The following is a 23,805-nucleotide window of genomic DNA, read 5'->3' on the forward strand; positions in this document are numbered from 1 at the left end:
AATGATTTCAAAGTTTATAATAAAAACATGGAAATAGAAATATGATAAGCAATAGGGCTATGAAAGAGCTATGGTATGGATAATTTCAATTGTACTTCTTCAATATAAAATGCTATATTATGGTTAGGTTTTCCTCAAATGAAAATTCTGGAAAAAAAAAAAGATAAATAAACCAAAAGAACACTTGGAATGAAAATTTAAAAAGAAACAAGTTTGTAAATACATATTTTTCATTTTTCTCATCAGTAAAACTGGTTGTAAGATTGAAAAAAGTACATCATTCAATGATTTATTCTAAAACATCAAATATCTTTCTCATTTTTGCAAACAATAACCTGACAGAAACAAGAAGCTGCGTTCAATAAACGCTTGATGCCCCGGGTGGTATCCTTGTCGATACAAAGCAACCCAAGTCCAAAACGAGGTAAAGTTCAAGGTCAAACTGAGGTCAGGTGATGTTTGAAGATGAGGAATGGTCACAGGTTATATCTGCATTAGTATCAAGTCATTCTAGTAAGGGGTATTGATGCTAGACGAAACGGTCCCATTTGGTTAACCTCGTACGGACGGACGAACGGACAGGACGATCACTATATGCCTCCCGCATTAGTAGATGCCGGGGGCATAAAAATTGTGTGGCAAATTAATACAAGAGGGCCATGATGGCCCTATATCGCTCACTTGTTATCATTGCACTTGAGGACAAGAAGGTCCTCAGAAAAAATATCAAAGTCCAAAGGACAGTTACAACAAAGGGAAGAAATTTAACCAAAAAGAAAAAAAAAATTCTTACAAGGTACAGATATGTCAAAATACACCTAAAAATTGGAGGTACCATCCATGTTGTACCACAGAAAAGTGGTCTCGGTTTTTCCCTACGGCCAATAACAAAAAAGTTACTAAAAATAAGCTATTTATAGTAACGTAAAAGGGAAGTAATTAAAAAAAAAATTATTGTAAGTGAACAAAAGAAGGATCTGCCAAATAAATCTGTTGACATAAATGAAATTTCAGATCAGTATCTTCATTAGTTACGGAGATATACACATTTTAATTTGAAATAAAGGGAGGTAATTTGACATAAAATCAGTCCATAGTTATCTACCCTGATTGGCTCAGTCCAACTAATGACAATAATGAAATTTCAAATAAGTCCTATGGACTTACTGATATAAATCCATTTTGATTACAATCAGGGGAGGTAATCAGATATAAAATAACTCTGAACCTACGCTTGGATCTGATTTGCCATGGAATCCAAGAATTATTGTTGTTGAAGTTATTTTGGAAGTTTGTATCAAATAAAACCATAAATGAAGTCTCTATATGGCTGCAAAAGCCAAAATAGCCAATTTTGGACCTTTAAGGGGCCATAACTCTGGAACCCATGATGAAATCTGGCCAGTTCAAGAAAGGAACCAAGATCTTGTGGTGATACAAGTTGTGTGCAAGTTTGGTTAAAATGGAATCATAAATGAAGCTGCTATTGTGCAGACAAGGTCAAAATAGCTAATTTTGGCCCTTTCAGGGGCCATAACTCTGGAATCCATTATGGGATCTGGCCGATTCAACTAAGGAATCAAGATCTTATGGTGACACAAGTTTTGTGCAAGTTTGATTAAATTCAAATCATAAATGAAGCTGCTATTGTGCAAACAAGGTCAAAACAGCTAATTCTGGCCCTTTCAGGGGCCATAACTCTGGAACCCATAATGGAATCTCGCCAGTTTAAGAAAGGAACCAAGATCTTATGGAGATACAAGTTGTGTGCAAGTTTGGTTAAAATAAAATCATAAATGAAGCTGCTATTGTGCAGACAAGGTCAAAATAGCTAATTCTGGCCCTTTCAGGGGCCATAACTCTGGAACCCATAAAGGAATCTGGCCAGTTCAAGAAAGGAATCAAGATCTTATGGTGATACAAGTTGTGTGCCAGTTTGGTAAAAATCAAATCATAAATAAAGCTACTATTGTGCAGACAAGGTCAAAATAGCTAATTCTGGCCCTTTCAGGGGCCATAACTCTGGAACCCATAAAGGGATCTGGCCAGTTCAAGAAAGGAACCGAGATCTTATGGTGATACAAGTTGTGTGCAAGTTTGGTTAAAATAAAATCATAAATGAAACCACTATCGTGCAGACAAGAAATTGTTGACGGACGAAGGGTGATCACAAAAGCTCACCTTGTCAGTATGTGACAGGTGAGCTAAAAAACACTAGTGCAAATTTCTAGGTTATGCAGAAAACAAGTTAATCATACTTAAACAACAGCTGTGACTTTTGTTTATACCCTGCAAGTTATCACAGATTTCAGCTTCTACAAATATCCATACAGTTTATCTGTCAGAAAGGGTTAATAAGGAAACGTTTTTTCAACACTGTGTCTTAATCAGATGGATGCAGATTATACAAAGATGCAGGTTGTCTGCAGGAAATTACAGTAATGCAATATGGCAGTAGAAACTACAATGTATATAATACAATGCTTTTTTTGGAAATAATGTACCTGTGCCCGTGAAATTGGGAAAATAAGCGCGACAAATCCAGAAATTGGGAAAATAAAAGCAAGCTTGTTTTGTTCGTAAGTTGCTAATTTTTTGCCTTTTCTACTGATTTATCTATATATCATAGACAGATGGACTAATTCTTGACTGACTGTTGATTTCCATTTGTTTGTAATAAAATGCTGTCTGTCAATGATGAGATACAGACATTGTGAATTTCAATTGAAATTAATCTCAATCAGGGTTGAAAATAAGAAATAATTTTCGGAAAAAATGACTAGTTTTTTTTGAAAATAGAAAGGTTTTTTTTGCAAGGGGAAACAGCCCATATTCAGCACTAAAAATGGCCAAAAGAAATCACTGTAATACCAGACAAATAATATTAATATTATGACCACAACTGGAGATAAATTTTAATGTCAAAAACAGAGAAAGATAACAAGGACAATGATGGTCCTATAGTGCTCACCTGACCCAAATGAGTACAAAATTTCTTAACAGAGGACTTCTACATAATGCTATATGCCAAATATCTAAGATATAAGCCTTGAGGTTTTAGACAAGTATAAATCTACGTAAAACAAGTGACCCCTATGACCAATTTAAAACCTAGGGGGTAGATATGAATGCCGTTGGTTAAGGACCACTAGACAATGCAACATATCAAATGTCTAAGCTCTTGGTCTTGCAGATTTAGACAAGAAGATTTTTCTCCAATAATTCAATATTAAAAGCCTACCCAATATGTAAAACTAGCAAAGCTTGGGGTGCCAGGGTAGGGTCAATTTTAAACACATGGACATTTGAATAAATTCAGTAGAGGGCCACTAGAGGATGTCACACACCAAATATCATAACTACAGGCCTGGTGGTTTTGAAGAAGAGAATTTTAAAGCTTTTCAATTTCGTTGCCATGGCAACCAGGATTCTGCATGGAATGGAATTCTTTGAAAAAAAACTCTGGTAGAAGACCATCCAAGGAAGATCCAGGCCAAGTTCCATCAACTTCCACTATATGATTTCACAAGAAAAGATGTTTAAGTAAAAATGTTGGTGCTGGACGAAGGACTCGGGACAATGGAACACAGGACCATCCACCTTTACTAACAGTTCACCCTGAACAAACTTTAGGTGAGCTAAAAACACAGAAAGATTTCAAAAGTGTGAAGAACAAAGGTTGCGTAAAATATAAAATAGATGTCAAGATACTGCAAAACACATACACAGATTCAAACAATAAATAACATGTAATACACTTAAAACTTTTCGTTGCATTACTTTCAACAATGTATAATTTAAATAAGATAGATCCTTCAAACACTCATCAAAATGTTCCTAAGTTTGGGCCTTCATTATCTGACAAGTCCAACTTGCATCAGTAATTGGAAGGCAGCACCTAGACCCCAGCTCACCTCTACACTGTTAATCTTCTTCTTTAACTGCAAAACATACAAGACAATAATCACCTCTGATTTGAGAAATATTTTAACCTTTAGCCTGCTAAATTTCTAAAATGGACTGGTCCATCATTCAATTTGGACAGTACCATTTATTATTCAAAGGGGTGTTCACTGAAAATTTACTGACTGGATAGCTAACAGTGCAGACCATGATTTTGGTCTGCACTGGTCGCAAAGGCAGAATAACTTGCTGCCAGCAGGCTAAAGGTTAATTACACTAAAAGCCAAATATGGTAAAATGTCTTACCAAATATTCATTTAATACACAGATAACAAGCTGTTTTTCCATAAAATTTAAGATATCACAAAAATGTTTGATCTAAGTACTTTTGGCCATAATAATATGGAAGCACATGTAATTGAATGAATTAAGTGGAATTTAACCTCGGATAAATTGAGGTCAATGAGTTTTGTCTGTAATATTATAATATTCCACATATTATACTGGGGATGTTTGTGTATGTTAAATTTTTTACTGAGGTACAAGCTGGTCTCTCATTTTTTAACAGTACTTGAATATAAATGTCAAACAATGCATAATATATGTTACAGTAATAGATAAAACATTTAAAGACTTACATGTATTTGAGTACTGTCTGATATATGATATCCATAATGTAGTAATGAGTAAATGTAGGTCAAATCTAAAGCCTGGAATGGCATCTCAATGTTCGCTACTTTAAAAGCTGAAATAAAACATCCACTATCAGTCTGCATTCCACCTTTTTATACCAGAAGGTATAATCAACACTGCTCAATGTAAAAACAAAACAAAACATTTTTATGTCAATTTATCATTTTCATATTCTACAGATGTGCAAATTTACAAGTTTTGATACTCGTTTATCTGGACAAAAACAAAGAAGCATGCTGAAGAAGTATTAGATATCCACACAATAATAATTGTTCTTTGCAAAATTCACTAACTCAATCAGATAAGTTGGGTATTAAATTATCCATATAATTTATTCCATACTGTGTGAACAACTAGCTGATATACCTACACTAAATTACGACTCCACGTAATCTTTCATACAGGAGAGCACCCAATATGTGTCTTTTAAGGTCATTCCTCCAAATCTTGTAGACATCCAATATACCTACTTAGCATGAGGAATTGTTTTATTGAAAATAAACTGAGTAAAACAGCATACAGAAAAGAATATAGACATCAAGAATGAAGAAAATGATACCTTTTATTGCCGCATTTTTGAAGTCTACTGCAGACACTACACCTCCAGACTTATCTGAAAAAATAAAGACATTCAAATTAAGACTTGTTTGTAAGAAAATGCACAGGCTACTATTTAAATGCATCGCTCATGGAAACAAAATGATAGCTTTCAATCATCTGACACTCTCTTTAAAATAATTATCTAAATACTATTGAAACATCTGAAAACATTTAAGAGGGTGTTTGTGAGTGTGTCGAGGCGGGGGGAGGGTGTTGAAGAGACATTAACCAAAGAAATAAATGGAAGTAGTGAGGGGATGAGGAGATGCAGTTAACCAAAAGTGTTTCTTTTAAGTTTTAACAAATCGATTTTAATATTTGTCAATCAAGTTCAGTGAATTTATATTCCCTGCCAAATAGGTTGTTTTGGAAAGATATTCAATTTCCAGATGTATTTATAAGCATGATGAAACAGGTGCATGCACCATAGTCCTATAGTGACCTATATTTATGTTCCTTTGTTACATGGGAATTTAAGCATTGTAAATCAATTAAAGAGCAATACCTCTGAAGTTACTGAAGTGATCTTTATGAAAAAATCAGCATGCACTACAGCCCTACAGTGATCTACTTTTGTGTAAAGTGTCATGAAAACCCATCTGTAGGTTACTTAGGTACAGTCAAAACCCCTTCGTTTTACTGGATCAAGGGGGAAAATACTAAATGTTAGCAAAGGTATTGTGCTACTTAATAATTACAGGAGGTACCGTTTCTAGCCAAAATACTTCTTGCATTATAAGCATTTTCTATTTCAGACGGACAGTAGCATGCACACATGCCTGAAGGATAGCCGGATGGACAACACCAAATTTATATCCCTCCATCCTCAGCACGATAAAACAGAGACACACATTTTTTTGAGACGGGAGAGTAGAGGTGTTCTTCCCACTTCATCATCCACCCTAGAAAAGATTATGCCATGCACATCTACATTTCATGTTGATCAATGTATGAAGTTTCACAAGAATCCCTCTAAGACTCAAACAAACTTGTTGGGAGAATTAATGTATTTGTGCTCCATGCCTCTGTCCATTCCAGAAAAGAATGTGATGCACAGCTGCACTTTATGGTGACCAAGTTTCACTGGAATTTATTTAAAATTAAATATGACTGGAAAACAGACTGTAAAATGACTGCATTTGTGGTGGTATAATGAATATAAAGATATACCTATGAGGTTAGCTTCTACTGCTCTGTCAAAAAAATATGAGAAGAGGTAGAGATTGTTTCCAGACAATTCTATAACTGGTCTGATCTGACTGTCCACTAGCGATTTCATCTCAGATGCACAATGGTCATATTTAAACTGACCTGGTGATGTTCCCCTATAAATATCAATATACATTCTTTATATTTCTAATTCTACCCTGATAATTTTACTACATATCCTGATACACATTTTTTGTAGTGAAATATTTTAATCTACTAGATCTACTTATTGCATCAATATCCATTGATAATATATGCAATTTTGTATATCATGCATGATCTATAAACAGTACAACAACTGAAATTCGTCACTCCAAAAAAACTTAAACAGAATGTTAAGAAGCATTATTAAAGGCACTGACCTTGAGATTTTGGATAAAAAATTATCTTTCTTTCAAATTGAAGTTTGGTCATATTATGAACATTAGAATATGAGTTTTTGTTTCTGAACTATTTTAAAAATGCCAAATCAAGAAAAAAAGGATGACCCCGTTGGAAATCGAACCTGGATTTCCACGGCAATAAAGAAGTTTTCCGCTGCCATTACCAATAACGCTATGGAGGATTTTGTTTTCAATGCGCATTAAATATAGATATTTATAATCGAGGCAGTTTACCACAAGTAAAGCGTTACAAACGCTTTTCAATTTTCATCATAAAAAGTAGTAAAAACAACTAATTCTCATGTGTTTCCATAACATATAGTCTTGTCAATAATTGAGTTTCAAAGTGTTCTTAAGAAATATAGCATTAATTTCCAGATATCTAAAAATATTTTTTTGTTGTTGAACGATCTGGAGGCCAGTGCCGTTAACAAATTATTTTTACAAACATTAGATGCACATGCGCATATAAACAGAAAAGAGTTAAGACATAAAAACCAAGCTGGTTGGTTCAATGAGGATAAAGCTAATGCAATGCACAATAGGGACTTTGCCAAAAAGAAAAATAATATCAATGACTTCAAATACTGAAAATCACAAGTAAAAATACTCACTCGAAAAGCAAAAATAGATTTCTTTGGTCAGGAAATAAACTCAAATCAGAAAAATCACAAAACAATATGGAAAAACTTGAAAGGTCTATCAGGCATTTCAGAAAAACATAAAACTAGAAGATGCTTTTATGAAAAAGTGCATGTCTCCCCCATAGCATAGTGGTAATAGGCAAGAAGTCAATAGGGGACAGGAGCGAAAGTCTAAGAGACATTGATGGTTGACTGCAATAGGGATCATCTACTCAGCATGTCCAATCATCCCATTAGGTTCAATGTTCTGGGTTTAGTGGTTCTCAAGTTACAGATTGGAAACGGTATTCCATGTTCTTGCCCCTGTGACCTTGACCTTTGATTGAGTATAGGGGTCATCTACTCTGCATGTCCAATCATCCTATGAAGTTTCTACATTCTGGGTCAAGTTGTTCTCAAGTTATTAATCGGAAGGAGTTTTCCATGTTCAGGCCCCTGTGACCTTGACCTTTACTCAAGTGACCCCAAAAACAATAAGGCTCATCTACTCTGTAAGTCCAACCACCCAATGAAGTTTGAAGGTTCTAGGTCAAATGGTTCAAATGGTTCTAAAGTTATTGATCAGAAACTGTTTTCCATGTTCTGGCCCCTGTGACCTTGACCTTTGATCAAGTGACCAAACAATCATTAGCGGTCATCTACTCTGCATGTCCATTCATCCTATGAAGTTTCAACAAACTGGGTCAAGTGGTAATCAAGTTATTGATTGGAAACGGTTTTCCATGTTCAGGCCCCTGTGACCTTGACCTTTGATTGAGTTATCCCCAAAACAACAGGGTCATCTACTCCATAAACCATATCACCCTATGAAGGTTCTAGGTCAAATGGATCTCCAGTTATTTGTTGAAAATGAAGTGTGACGAGAAACATATAACACAAGAGGGTCATGATGACCCTGGATCGCTCACCTGATTAATATGAGCTACATGTTTCAAATATCAAACTGATGCTAAAATATTAAGAAAGTAGGTCAGCAGTTCACATTCATGGTCACTGAAAGTCAGTTTTAAAATTGGTGTGCAAAACTGTAAATGTCATCCAAATTTCAAGGCTGTATCTTAAAAAAAAACAAGAAAGTAGGTCAGTAGGTCAAGGTCACAATCAGGTGACCCCTAATCACTTGGGGTCATCAGGGAATTTTACTAAACAGTCTAGGAAATATGATCTGATAATTTTTGAAGTATTTTTGCCTAATATAACTGATATAACAAGTGACCCCCAAGGCGGGTCCTCTTTTCATCCCAGGGGTATAATTTGAACAATCTTGTTAGAGATCCACTAGGCAATGCTACATACCAAATATCAAAGGCCTAGGCCTTAGACTTTCAGAAGTGAAGATTTTTTTTTCCTCTATAAGTCTACATGTATGTTAAACTTGGGACCCCCAGGGCAGGGCCTCTTTTCAACCCAGGGGCATAATTTTGAACAATTTTTGGTAGAGGAACACTAGGCAATGTAACAAATATCAAAAGCCTATGCCTTGCAGTTTCTGGCAAGAAGATTTTTAAAGTTTTTTTCCTATACAAGTATAATGTAAAACTAGAGACCCCCCCCCCCTGCAGCAGGGCCTCTTTTCACCCCAGGGTAATAATTTGAACAATCTTTGTAGAGGACCACAAGGCAATGCTTCATACCAAATATCAAAGGACTAGGTCTTGAGGTTTCAGACAAGAAGATTTTCAAAGTTTTTTCCTATATAAGTCTGTGTAAAACTTTGGACCCCGGGGCGGGCCTCTTTTCACCCCAGGGGCACAATTTGAAGAATCTTCATTGAGGACCATTAGATGATGTAACATGCTAAATATCAAGGCTCTACATCTTGCGGTTTTGGACAAGAAGATTTTTAAAGTCTTTCCTTTTGGTTGCCATGGCAACCAGAGTTCTGCATGGAATTCAATTCTTTGAACACATTTGAAAGGGGGCCACCCAAGGATTATTCCTGTGAAGTTTGGTGTAATTCTGCCCAAAGGTTTTCAAGAAGTTTTTTTTAGAAAATGTTGATGGACACACGACGGACGACTGACGTCGGACAACACACGATGGACGACTGACCATGGACATTGAGCGGTCACAAAAGTACTAATAACTACATAAATGACGAAAATTTTGCACCAATAACTGATCCAAAATCAACAGCAGAAACATTTAATTCCTGTTTTGCAAATGTATTTAAAAAACGCTGAAAATATCACTGAATAATCACATGAAATGAAAACTGTGTTAAAAGAATCTCTTCACTCTGAAAATGCTACTCAATTTAACAAATTTGAAATACCCTATGTGGAACTAAGTTATCTGGAACAACGGCTTAACAGTTCTGAAGTTACAAAAGCAAATGGTTTAGATGGGATTAGTGCGAAATTCCTAAAAACTGCCTCAGATGTTATATATAAACCATACATGTGATACGGATTATCCCGGAAATGACATGCTCGTCCCGGTGTCCCGGACAGTGTTGAAATGTCCCGTAAAAATAAAAATACAGGAAACAAATAAAAATAACCCCCCAAAAAACTAGCTTTTTTGGTCTATAAAGTGATGAATTTTACGTTTATAAAACAGTCACCAGTGTCACATTGTTTATTCCTAATTAACCAATATCAATTTTATGCCCTCGAGCGGGACACGTGTTGATTAAGCCATTAATCTCTCTCCCGCTTTGCACAACTATGATTATAATTCTGAACGGACTGTTAAAGATACCATCATTAAATATGTGTGAAAGCACGTGCGTGGTGACAATCTAAAAGATTATCCTGAGAAACAATATCTTGTAACTTCAGCAAATAACTCTATTCTTGCAGAAATGGACATTTCAAATCCAATATTAATTAAAGCATTTTTTCCAGTCAGTATTTTTAGCTACTTACTTTTGATTTTCGTACATCCTACTTTTACAATAATTAAACAAGGAGCTGCGTTCAATAAACGCTTGATGCCCCCAGTGGCATCCTTGTCGATAGATTTTGCACCTGAGTCCAAAACGAGGTCAAGGTCAAGGTCAATCTGAGGTCAGGTGATGTTTTAAGATGAGGAATGGTCACAGTTTACATCTGTATTAGTATCAATTCATTCTTGTAAGGGGTATTGATGCTAGACGAAACGGTCCCATTTGGTTAACCAAGAGATGGCCCATATAAAGCAACCCAAGTCAAAAGAGGTCAATGTCAAGGTCAAACTGAGGTCAGGTGATGTCTGAAGATGAGGAATGGTCAAGGTTACATCTGCATTAGTATCAAGTCATTCTAGTAAGGGGTATTGGTGCTAGATGAAATGGTCCTATTTGGTTAACCTCATACGGACAGACGAACGAACAGACAAACGGCAGGACAATCACTATATGCCTCCCGCATCAGTAGATGCTGCGGGCATAAAAAAATATTGTCCTCCTATTAGGTTACATAACTGGTAGACACATTTGATGAATGGCCTCACGTGGCAGCTAAACTTCAAAGAGCAAGTGTCGGCAACTTTGCCCTTATTGATTTTCGGCATTACTCTTTGATGTGAAGATTTGATATTGCGAGCCTGCGAGGTGACCGATGTAATTTGACCTATATCCACTTAAGATATTTCCAAGTGTATAAAAATCTACTTTAAATGAATACTTTTGTGGATTTTCATTATGTAGCTGAAGAACTGTTTTAGTTTGTTCCTTCTTTTCTTTTCTTTTTTATAAATGGAAATGAAAGACTTATAACAGAGACACCTAGCTAGATTCTAAATCACGATGACCAGGTTAATTCTTCGTATATAGTAAGTATCACCTCGGGAACGCAATTAATTCACGTGCCAAACTATAGATGTGTATTACCCGTATTTACCTCCCTTAGAAAGCTTGACGACATTTGCAGCAAATTATGCTTATAGTTATAAGCGAGTGAACAATGTTTAACTTGGGAAACAACATGTAATTTTACAATATTTATGCATGAAACAGACAAATACCAATGTCACGGTGTATGTCCCGGACAAAGGGTAAAAATCCCAGAAATTTTAACTCAGAATCCCGGAAATGTCCTGAAAAAGTATGGCATGTATGCATAAACACCTATGTACCATAATAAAGTATTTAAAAAAATGTGGAAAATTTCCAACACAATTAAAACAATCAAAGGTAACACCCATCTACAAAAAAGGACCAAAATCAAACAAAAATAATTACAGACCAATTTCAGTACTTCCACTTATCTCTAAACTATTTGAAAAACATTATCAGACCACTTTAAGAACTTTTTACAAACAAACAAATTTACTCTTCATTGCACAATCAGAATTCAGAGCAAAACACTCATGAGAGACAGCAGTTACAAACATAATCGATAATTGAATCAATGCACTAAAAGATGGAAACTTGTTGGTACACCATTCCTGGACCTATATAAGGCCTTCGATCTAGTTAACCACAAAATACTTCTTGAAAAACTTCCTTTATATCATCTCTCGTCACAAACTATAAATTGGGTAACATCGTATCTGTCAGAAAGGTCACAAAAAGTAAATGTTTCTGGTGTCTTATCTGAACCAGTAAAAGTTGTCTCAGGAGTACCCCAGGGTTCAGTCCTTGGGCCTTTTCTGTTCATTATATATATCAATGATCTAAATCTTCATGTTAAAAGGTCTAATACTAATATGTTTGCTGATGATACTTCTCTCACAGCTACTGGAAATATTTTAATGGAAGTAATTGATAATCTCCAAACAGATCTTGATAATGTTAACACATGGTGCAAACAAAACGCAATGGTTCAAAATGCACAAAAAAACTAAATTCATGAACTTACCAATAAGAAATACAAAATCAGAAAATACTACATCACCTACTCTATACCTTCAAGACCAAGAAATAGAACTGACAGACACTGAAAAACTACTAGGAGTATATGTAGACAACAATCTTAAATGGAAAATATATATACAAACAACTATAAAAAATGTAATTCACAGCTCTACTTGCTTCATAGAATTAAACAATATCTTGTATCTTCATTCTAGAAAACTATTCTTTAATGCATACATACTGCCACACTTGGACTACTGCTGTACTATTTGGGGAAACTGCAGCAATGAATTACTTTCACTTTTTTTCAGACATTATCAAATTTCAAAAGAGAGCTGCCAGAAAAAAGTTTCTTAGACAAAAGTTTCGATACCCCTTCAAATGAATTATTTAAAGAACTAAATTGGATGTCCTTTGACCAAAGAATTATGTACAAAATGTCAATCCTCATACATAAATCTATAAACAAACCATATTTTCCAATGTATATGAAAAATAAAATCCAAACAGTAAAACACAGGCACAACTTAAACCTAAGATCTGTACAAAATGCAAAGTTAATTATACCAAAACCAAAAATAGAATTCTTTAGAAAGTCATTTACTTACTCCGGTCCAAGGATATGGAATGACATTCCAACACAAATTCGAAATTCTGATACTCTTAGGAAATTTCAAACGGCTTATGTCAAGTGGCAATTCTCCAACTGAATTTTTGCATTACATAATCATCTTAAAATTGAATATCTAAACTGTTAGTGATGAACTGATAAAAATCATCACTTCGAGTATTTCATTTTTTGTCTTTCTGCAAAATTACCGGTATGTATTTTTCATGTTGATTTTATGGAAATTTGAATATTGCTCATATTACAATAATTAATTATTATTCCTCACTTAAATTCAATTCTCCAACAGTTTTATATTACGATGTTTTGTACTGGTTCACTGTATATATGTTGAGTATCCTGTTGACTGTATATATGTTGAGTATTCTGTTGACTGTATATATGTTGAGTATCCTGTTGACTGTATATATGTTGAGTATTCTGTTGACTGTATATATGTTGAGTATTCTGTTGACTGTATATATGTTGTGTATTCTGTTGACTGTATATATGTTGTGTATATGTTGAGGCCCCCATGGAAGATTGGAAAATCAAATAAATAACGACGTTATATGTAAGTTTATCAAGCCTGAGGTATGCATAAAATACACAAATTTATCAGAGTTTATAGACTATGGTAAAATATACATAGTTCCCAGAATATATCCTCGTGGTATATATAAAAATAAACTAACCTGAGTTTATAGACTTTGCCAGAATGTGTATAGTTCCCAGAATATCCTGGTGGTATACATACACTAGTCAGGAAGGAACGAGCAGGATTGTTGCCTGTAAGTTAAAACAATTCTACAATTATCTGTTAAGTTCTCAGTTTTTAATTAGAATTTATTATTATGATAAATGTACAGCTTCCCAAGTTAGGGCTAATATTCTTTATGCATGAAATCATTCGTCCTCTACATATTCCACGCACTGTATGCATAACCAGAAAGTCAAAGAAAAAGTTATAAATTCCACATATGTGCTAAGAATACAATGCAATCATTTCAGTTTTCTAGTCTGCACATGGAAAGAAACTACATGGAGTTTACCAACAGCAGCATATCTGAATAGCTCGTGTAACAAGGTTTTCTCTTGTAATTTACCATAAACATAACTTTCAGTTATTCTCATGCTGTAAATGTTGTAATTTCAACAAAGGACAACTAGGGCTATCATTAATGATGATTAATACCCGGAGACTATACACAGAAAATGTTGTGATCACGACCTTTAACGTTCAAGTGTGACTTTGACCTTGGACCTAGTTGTGCATTCTGCATGTCGCCTTGATGAGGTAACCAACTGATGCTGGTTTTATGAAAGTCCTTCCAGAGGTTGAAAAGATAATTATGAAGCAGACACAAATTTAAGCTATCTGTCTTTGACCTCTAAGTGTGACATTGACCTTGGACCTAAAGATCTGGGTTCTGCTCTCTGAAAGTCATCTGGATTAGATTAACAACTGTTGCTAATTTTATGAAAACCGTCCCTGTGAATTAGAAGATATGGAATGGACACAAATTTAAGCTATCAGTATTGATCTTTATCTCCAAGTGCGGCTTTTGACTTAGTGACCCGAGTCATGTGCTCTGCAAGTCGTCTTGATGAAGTTTGACAACTGTTACTAGTTTTATGAAAATCTTTCAATGAGTTTAGAAGATATGGTGCAGACAGCAAGCTCTGACCGCCAAGTATGACTTTAACCTTGGACCTATTGATGAGGGTTCTATGCTCTGCACACAGTCTTTGTGAGGTTTAATAATTGATGATAGTTTTAAATGAAAATCAAGTAGTTCATACATTGCATGAATAGTGAAAACTTGAGAATCTGATTAACAGATTTTATTGACAAACAGTAACCACCAATATACTGGTAATAATAATGAGAAAGGTTATTCAAGTGAAAGTGAACTTGCCTTTCTATTTATACACAATCCTGACCAAAAACAGTAAATTAGTTTTACCATAAACATGCAATTATTATTTTTGGAATAATCTAGAATTCTCCCATATGAATGCACATGTTAACAATTAGAGTATAACATAAGTTTTGGGGCTATTTGCATATTTTTGTCCTTCAATAACTAAATGAGGTTGGACAAGAATTATTTACAATATCAATCATCCATTGGAGCTGATACTTTTTGTCAATAAACTAGTCACTATACGGCTATTTTCTAAAAAAAAAATTACCCAGACCTACCTGTGAGACTGTCACCTCCAGTTATTGTAAATCTTGCTGACATCAGCCCATAACCGAGATAACTAATGATTAAAAACAAATAAAGTTTAGAGATAAAAAAACTGTATAATATCAATTATACATTCATCTTAAGGCAAGACAACACTCACTAAACAAAACAAGTGAAATTATGGTAAATATGTAGGTGTATCAGCCTGGAGGTATAATAAATGTAAATACCTGATCAGGTATTTTAAACTGGTAATCTAAAAAGTAAACTGTTCTTCTAACTTATGTGAACAATGTGTGGAGACCATTTAATTCTAACAATCTCTAAACATGTATCAATCCCTGTATTCCAAGAATAACAAAGTACCAATTAACCTTTTCAGTGAAGTTAATCTCACCACGTAACAGAAAACTAATCAACTGTGATATATATTTGCAGGGTTTGAGAAACACAAATTACCTTTAAACTGGACATTAATGACATATTCATTTTGTAAACAAGAGCTGTCACTAATGGTGACAAATGCCCCCGCAGCACCTTGACCTTTGACCTGGTGACCTTGACCTTTGACCTGGTGACCCCAAAGTCAGTAGGGGTGGTGTACTCATTAAGTACTATCAGCATGTGAAGTTTGAAGGTCCTGGGTGAAGTGGTTCGCGAGTAAAAAGCCTTCATGCAAAAAGTTAATGTTGGCCCCTGTGACCTTGACCTTTGACCTAGTGACCCCAAAGTCAGTAGGGGTGGTGCGCTCAATAAGTACTATCAGCATGTGAAGTTTGAAGGTCCTGGGTGCAGTGGTTTTCGAGTAAAGTGCCTTCATGCAAAAAGTTAACGTTGGCCCCTGTGATCTTGACCTTTGACCTGGTGACCCCAAAGTCAGTGCAGTGGATCGGGAGTAAAAAGCCTTCATGCAAAAAGTTAACGTTGGCCCCTGTGACCTTGACCTTTGAACTGGTGACCCCAAAGTCAGTAGGGGTGTTATACTCAATAAGTACTATCAGCATGTGAAGTTTGAAGGTCCTGGGTGTAGCGGTTCGCGAGTAAAGTGCCTTCATGCAAAAAGTTAACGTTGTGACGGACGAACAAACGAACAAACGGACGGACAGTTGAAAACTAATATGCCTCCCTTCGGGGTCATAAAAATGAAAAAGTTATACAAGGCACTCATTATGCAAGTATCTACCCTTAAAATTACAGTAACATTTACTACATGTACATAGAAATACACTTTACCTGTGAGTATATAACTTGTATTCATTTTTGAACAGGATCACATTTTTCATAAATTCATTACGCAAATGTTTCGTTGTTTCCTGCAATATCAAACAAACACGAAAATGCTAACTGCACACTAAATATGATAAAACACATTAAAATGATAACTTATACACATATTAAAGAAAATCTTTTACCCAGTACAAAATTGTGACCCTTTCTTGTAAATTAATTATCAAATGCTGATGTAGTAAAAGAACTATTAAACAAGCTTTTTCTAAAACCCATGATGACCTGCCCCATTTTCAATCCCAGATCACTATGACCTTGACATCTGACCAACTGATGAGGTCATCTACTCACAGGCAATCATACGACAAAGTTTGAAGGCAGTGTCCTAATGGTTTTTAAGTTACTGAACTGAAACCATTTCTAGTTCTGAGGTCACTTTCACCTGACCTTTGACCTACTGATAGCTAAAAAATAGGGGTCATCTACTGATCACAGGCAATTATCCTATGGAATTAGAAAAATGTAGGCCAAAACAATTTTTACTTATTGAGAAACCATTTACATTCTCAAGGTCACTGCAACATTGACCTATGACCTACTTATCTCCAAAGCAATAGTGGTCAACTACTGACTAAGAACAATTATCCAATGAAAACTTACAACTTTAGGCCAAAGCGTTTTTCAGTTATTGAGCAGAAACCATTTTCAGTATCCAGGTTACTATGACCTTGACCTTTCACATACTGATGCCCAAAATACCAAAAGTCATCTTCTGACAACAGGCAATCACCCTATGAAGTTTGATGACTGTAGGCAAAGGCATTGTTGAGTTTTTAGACTCAATTTTGCTGTAACCATGACCTTTGACCAACTAATCCAAAAACAGTAAGGGTCATCTACTGACCACAGACAAATCATCTTATGGTTTGACCACTCTGAGACAAAGTGTTCTCTAATTATTGATTAAAAACCATGGTGAGGCATTAATATATTTTGTTACTTTATATGTAATTTGATAACTGTCTACAAATAAATATTCTAGTGAGTATATTCTTGTATTTTAATCTGTATACAAGGTAAGCTATACATACTGGTTTAGTGGGGACAAAAGTGATTTGTGTAGATCCACCGCCAAGATCAAGTGCTGGCTCTGGGTGGCCACTGTCTGACAACAATCCTGTGCACAAAATATCCAAACATAACTATATTACATTTAGTCTTGAAATAAATCAATTTTACATGTAAAAGCCTATACACAGGGCAAATGTTATAAGGAAATTGTCTTACCTCTCTCAATTTTTTTTATTGACATATAAGATGTTCATAGCTAAATATGTTTTTCTTAAGTAAAGAATATATTTAAACTTCACAGAGTTTGGTAAGACTTAGATCTATTCTCTCATATCAAACAGACATACTATAAACTTTTTTTCAGTTTGCCCATTTCTTCTCAGCTATCAGGTAACACTTCTAACAAAACCAGGAAAATATTCTATTAAGTGTCCTTTGATTGTTCCCTATATTTTCACAAGATCAAAAGATAGCAAACACTGTATCATTAATGTGTGTTTAACAATGTACAGCTGTATGAACTCCATAGTTAGACACTACTGAAATGATAGCATAGGTTCAAATCCTCTCTTCTGCCATATAATCCCTTTGAAAAGTAACTGCTAAATGAAAATAGTAAATATTGTACATACCAAGCATAAAATTTACAGTTATCCAACTAAATACACCTGCAACAGAAAATATGTACATGTAGTGATGTACTAGGCAGATTTATTCAGGTTGCATTCAAAATCCATGTAAAAGAAATGCAAAACAATGTCTTTGCAATATACATTAAACACAATGTTCATTGATAAAGAAAAGATTTTCAGAACACGTATGCTTCCCATTAACTGTTAGGGACAGCCTCTTTCAGAATCACTCATATAATAGAGCACAAGCAAAAGAAGTTCAACATAATTATACAGATGATCAAACATGTGTTTTGAATGCTATAGGAAGTCTACATAAAATAAATTATAAGACAAAATCTATTAATAGGTCTATTAATTAGTTTTCTAACTTCCTGAAACTCATTTAATATGGTAGTAAAAGCCTGTGTATACCTTCATCTACACCATCCATTATACCAACACCATTTTCCACAAGTTTGAAAGGAAATTTCTTCAGATGAGCTGTAACCTGAAAATAATCATTATTTGAAGATTTTTCTTCACAAGTTTTACAGGCAAATGTACATAACCAAATTCATTTTATTTGCAGACACTTAGATCCTTTGTCATCTTCTGGGGGTTGAAGGGGGGTGGGAGGATAACAAGATATCTACAGCAGAGAAACAAAAGGATCCTGATGAGATATTTCAGACAAGATATACAAACACAGACCCTTTATTAAAAATACAAAGATACTTCTGTATTACTCGGATGAAAATAGACTATTCAACTTTAGGCTCTTTCGTTGTTTTGGAAAGAAAATAAAACGTACAAATATCTTACCTCATTTAGAATATTGTCTGCCTGTCCCTCCTGTAGCAGCCTTAGTCCAGCTGTTGCCTTCAGTATAAGCGGAGTTCTGGATTGTAAATGTTTAGGTATCTCCCGCACACATGTCTCTAACATTCCATCTAAACTATGTGCTGCCTGGTTAAAACAAAATATGACATTTCAGCTTTCAACAAAAATAAAAAGAAATGAAGTAACAAATTGTTATTTAGTTTTTGATACTGGTCCATCACATCAGAATAAGGTAGCAAGTACTTCTATTTTGATGTACACTTCACAATAAATCAAAAGCTTTAATAATAATCAGAAGTATAAACTGAATGGTGACTCATTACTAATAACTAATACATATAATAAACATTATAAAATAGTACTGAATTATTTTTCATGATAAGATAGCATGATATATGAAATGGCTTTATGTACAAAATTTACATAGGTAACAAAAATAATTTACATTACTGCAATGTAAAGTTCTTTTTGTTTCCTCAGGGGGTTTTTTCGGCCGTTTTTATAGCCGTTATTCGGCTATATTCCCAATGCCAAAAAGTATGTATTTTTCCCAAAATGAGTGCAAAAATTCCCAATCTACATTCTGAAAAAAATTTCATCAAAATTGCACAAACATTGACCAAATTATGGACAATTTTGAAATGGAAGTATGTGAAAAGAGGTTGTACAATGTGAAACAAGTGTATGTGAAAGTGCTTAAGGTTTCGATGGAGGCATTGAGAAACAAAAATCAAACAACACCAAATCATAGAAAGAAAGAGTTGTTTGACATGAAAATTGAACAGCATGTAAAACATGTATATTACTTTACGAAACAAGTGTCAGTATACTGATATAAACATTGAATTCCGGAAAAGGGCTGCCTAAAGGGGCTCCACTTCCGGAGAGTTAAACGCCTTTAAAAACTGACCATTTTCAAAGAACAGTTACACATGTTCGTTTTGATGCATTTGCAATAGCGTGCGAGTGGTGAAATTTCGCATAACAAGGTGGAACACAGTTTTCAGCAATTGTTTATCTTTATTTCTTTACAAATGGCATTCATTTTCAAAGGGAGACAACTGTTCCCGATTATTTTAAGTACAAATGGCATTTATTTTCAAAGGGAAACAACTTTTTCCGATTATTTTAAGTAATCTTTGAGAAAAAGTTGTCTCCCTTTGAAAATGAATGCCATTTGTAAAGAAAAAAAGATAAACAATTGCTGAAAACTATGTTCCACCTTGTTACGTGAAATTTCACCACTCGCACGCTATTGCAAATGCATCAAAACGAACATGTGTAACTGTTCTTTGAAAATGGTGAGTTTTTAAAGGCGTTTAACTGTCTGGAAGTGGAGCCCCTTTAGGCAGCCCTTTTCCGGAATTCAATGTTTATATCAGTATACTGACACTTGTTTCGTAAAGTAATATACATGTTTTACATGCTGTTCAATTTTCATGTCAAACAACTTTTTCTTTCTATGATTTAGTGTTGTTTGATTTTTGTTTCTCAAGGCCTCCATCGAAACCTTAAACACATCTTTACTATATCCTATGGGACTAAATATTTCCCAATTCGAAACATTTACGCGTCAAAATTCCCAATTTTGGGGGTATAGGCTATGTTCCCAAATCAGCTAGAAAAAACCCTGTTCCTACTACTACTAGGGCTTAATTTCTTCTGCTGCAGTGGTTATTTATAGGCATCTAAATTCTAATTCTTTCTAGCAGAAAAATTCTTTCAAATTTTGCAGTTTTCATATTAAACTGACTTTAGTTTTCCTATAAAATTTACTTTAAATAAGGATGTTATTTCCCTTTGTTTCAATACCACCTTATTCAATATTGATTTCCAAAAATAACTGGTGCAGACCACTTCCTATCTTTCTGGAAAAAAAAACTACACATTTTGTTTAATGCAAGAATTGAAAAACATTCTATATCTACCTTCAGTGGATCTGCTGCATAAGATGACAGTCCTGGTTTCACTTCTTCAAATGTTTCATGTAAAAGCTCAAGTGGCTTGTCTGTTAAGTAATTAAAGCAGTTAGGTAAACAGAAGTACATAGATCTACATTGTAAGTAAATATATGACACAAATGATTCAAAATATGACTTATATTCTAACATAAGGCGTAAAAAAAAAAACTGTTTGTTTCCGGTATCCCGACCTACCCTAAATTTTTGGCCCGACCCTAAATGTTTTTATGGCCTTGGAGAATATTTTTTTCAACTTTTTAACAAAAAGATGCAAAACTGCACTTTTAATGCTTGAAATATAGCCAGTGATGTTAGAAATCAAATTACTGATGCTCTAAAGGCATAACCCCCTTATTTGTAATCATTTTTTGACAAAAAAATAATTTCCGAAAAGTCCCCCTTAATAAAAAAAATTTCCAAAAAAAAAAAAAAAAAATTCCAACCTACCTACCCTAATTTTTTTCAGCATGTTACCGGAAACAAAGAATTTTTTTTTAGGCCTAAATGCCATAATCTAATAATCATAAACAAACTGACCTATTAGTTTGAGAAATTAACTTGATGTAATTATATCAATTTTAATTAAGTGATTACATGTGGTAACTTAATATATAAGAATCACCTAGTATATCATCTTTTAACACTATATAGACAAGAAAACTATGGATGTTTAAGAAGAATTAATTTTCAAAAAGATAATATAAATAAATTAAAGGATATAGATGTATGTTTTATATATAAATCCTTTTCATGTCTATATTTTTCAATTTTTAGAAAAAGAAAGAGACATACCTTGACTAGTTTGAAATTTATAGATATGTACTCTTGAGCCTGTGCTTCCAGCATCAAATACAATTGCATAAATGTCATTAAGTAAACTTTTGTTCATATTTGGCGCTGCTGTCCCCTCAATATTCAATCCTCGATTTAGTTCAGAAGCTAGAGAAAATTCAACTTTTGGCCGTCTATCAGTACTGTAAAACTGGGTCAAAAATAAAATAAACCCAACTGTTCCTATTACAGCCATCACTGCAAAAAGTCGTCCCTTTAGTTTGTACAAAGTAAGTGCTTTCTGTGTGTACATAGTATCGTCAATCATTTCTTGAATTAATAACCGATACCAAATGCTGTCCAAACAGCTAATATTTATAGGTAAAACGTAAATTTTTGCGTTTACGTTCAGAAAAATTGAAGTCATCCGTGGCAACATGCGTCCGAAAACTGTACACTAATAAACAATTGTTATTCTGTTGTGTTCATTCTATGTATTTAACTAGATTAATGTCATGATATATTCAAAACATTGTAATTGTTCATGGAAAGTATGAGATTTGAAAATATTATCAGGCAATATTTAAAAAAATACATAGAAACAAATCCTCGCTGTGCTGTCAGGCAAAATCGTTGCCTCCAAGACGCTTTACATGATGACGTGTCTTTCGAACTAATCGGCTTCGTACCTCACACAATTCGCAAACAAATTTTACACAATGTAATTTTTCATTTTATACGACGACTTTCCATGGTTTAATGGTAGAGAGAGACCCCCAGATGCACACCCAGTCAGGGATGGGCCCCTGCGTAGAACTACCAACCAATCCACAAGCATGTTGGTCTATTATCTTCTAAAATATGACCAGTAAGAAAATCAATAGGAGAGATCGCCGTGACGTCACGCGTTAACATCTGTTTATCGGTTATTAATAAAACCCGGACCGGCCCGGCCCGGCCCATACCACGGAAATAGCCGATTCCGATTGTACGGAAACCACCGGAAACTTACGAACGGAAGGCTAATATAATTACGAATGATATCGTGTTCATATCGACTTACATATTTAGAATTTAGTAAAAAAAAAAAAACACTGAACTTTATGATGCCCGCGAGGAACTTCTTTGATGAATGGGTTAAGACTGTGTTCTTTCTGGTTGCAAAAACGTCTTAATACAATTTGTAAACTTGTACACAGGAAGTCGTTATACATAGCGTTGTTTTGACGAGCTTTCTAATTAGTTCCGATATTTGTATCGTTATCATTATATACTATTTTATAATTACGTTTCGTCCAAAAAATTGTTATATTTCGAAGAAAGGATATCCTCTCGGGCCTCAAAGAGTTTTTGTTTCACCTGTGCATTCCCAATAATTCTTTGTGTCCGGTAACATGCCTAAAAATAGTTAGTAAACAGGCAGGGTTTTTTTTTATGATACTTTTTTGTTCAATGAGACTTTACAGAAATTATTTTTCTGTCAAAAAAAGAAAGAAAATGAATACGAATAATTTCTAATATCACTGACAATTTTTAAAGAATAGAATGAGCACTTTTATTAAAAAGTTTTAAAAAATCTCGAAGACCATAAAACATTTGGGGTCATGTAAAAAATTTAGGATAGTCGGATACCGATTACGCACGAAGAATGCAGCGTTGAATATTGAAAAATTTTACACACGGTACCCCATATTTTTAAAATATTCCTGTATAAATATATAGAAACAAATTGTGAGATAGGTTTGTTCACGCAGTATTCTGAGTATCTCTTGAACTTAGTCGACTGAATTGACGTACGATGAAAGTCACACATTGAATATATTGTGGTACATTGCAGTTTTTAGCATAGTCTTTGTACTTTCATATTCGATTTCATATTCGGCAGGTTGCTATGATGTTTTAACATCTTTTTTTTCTCTTTTTTTCAAGTTTGCAAGTAATCTCTGAATAAACTGACTTACTTAAGTTATATTCAAATTAGTTCAAAAACTATATAGAGTAGAATCGAGATACAAAGTTTACCATTTTTTCATTTTTGTACAGATGTCTCGTAATCCGGAGGTCGCGGGGTCGGATCCTGTCAGCGGATTTTAACCGTAACTCCAACAGTCCCTTCTTCGGTGAGAGTACTGGTTAGTGTCCAGGAAGCAGTCATCGAGTGTATTTCACATTAGTTGGTGAACCAAAACTCGACGCGAAAAAGAAATCTTTTAAATGGGAACAAAATTACCATTTAACTGCACTCAATATATAGAACGAATCACAATGTTTCGTGAAAAAAGACCAAGTAAAAACTTGTAAGGTTCG

General features: G+C 34.4%; 1 protein-coding gene across 1 annotated transcript; it reads right to left on the reverse strand.

Annotated features, from left to right (window-relative positions):
- Positions 1-275: 275 nt before the first annotated feature.
- Positions 276-22,158, reverse strand: LOC123530042 (ectonucleoside triphosphate diphosphohydrolase 5-like). The gene is made up of 13 exons (XM_045310736.2): positions 21,520-22,158; positions 20,695-20,774; positions 18,749-18,892; positions 18,359-18,434; positions 17,945-17,980; positions 17,333-17,418; positions 16,248-16,327; positions 15,026-15,087; positions 13,515-13,608; positions 6,367-6,521; positions 5,156-5,209; positions 4,542-4,648; positions 276-3,941 (listed from the first exon to the last, which is right to left on the reverse strand). Exons 1-13 carry the CDS (start codon positions 21,935-21,937, stop codon positions 3,855-3,857), a joined length of 1,479 nt encoding a protein of 492 aa, XP_045166671.2. The 5' UTR covers positions 21,938-22,158; the 3' UTR covers positions 276-3,854.
- Positions 22,159-23,805: the final 1,647 nt, after the last annotated feature.

The sequence above is a fragment of the Mercenaria mercenaria genome, chromosome 1 (genome assembly GCF_021730395.1).
Source record: "Mercenaria mercenaria strain notata chromosome 1, MADL_Memer_1, whole genome shotgun sequence".
NCBI lineage: Eukaryota > Metazoa > Mollusca > Bivalvia > Venerida > Veneridae > Mercenaria > Mercenaria mercenaria.

Excerpts from the sequence above, each read along its gene's own strand:
- LOC123530042 (XM_045310736.2), bottom strand. The coding sequence starts at position 21,937 with ATGTTGCCACGGATGACTTCAATTTTTCTGAACGTAAACGCAAAAATT. Across the intron at positions 20,775-21,519 it reads TAAATTTCAAACTAGTCAAG|ACAAGCCACTTGAGCTTTTA; the intron begins GTATGTCTCTTT and ends ATTACTTAACAG. Across the intron at positions 18,893-20,694 it reads ATGCAGCAGATCCACTGAAG|GCAGCACATAGTTTAGATGG; the intron begins GTAGATATAGAA and ends TGTTTTAACCAG.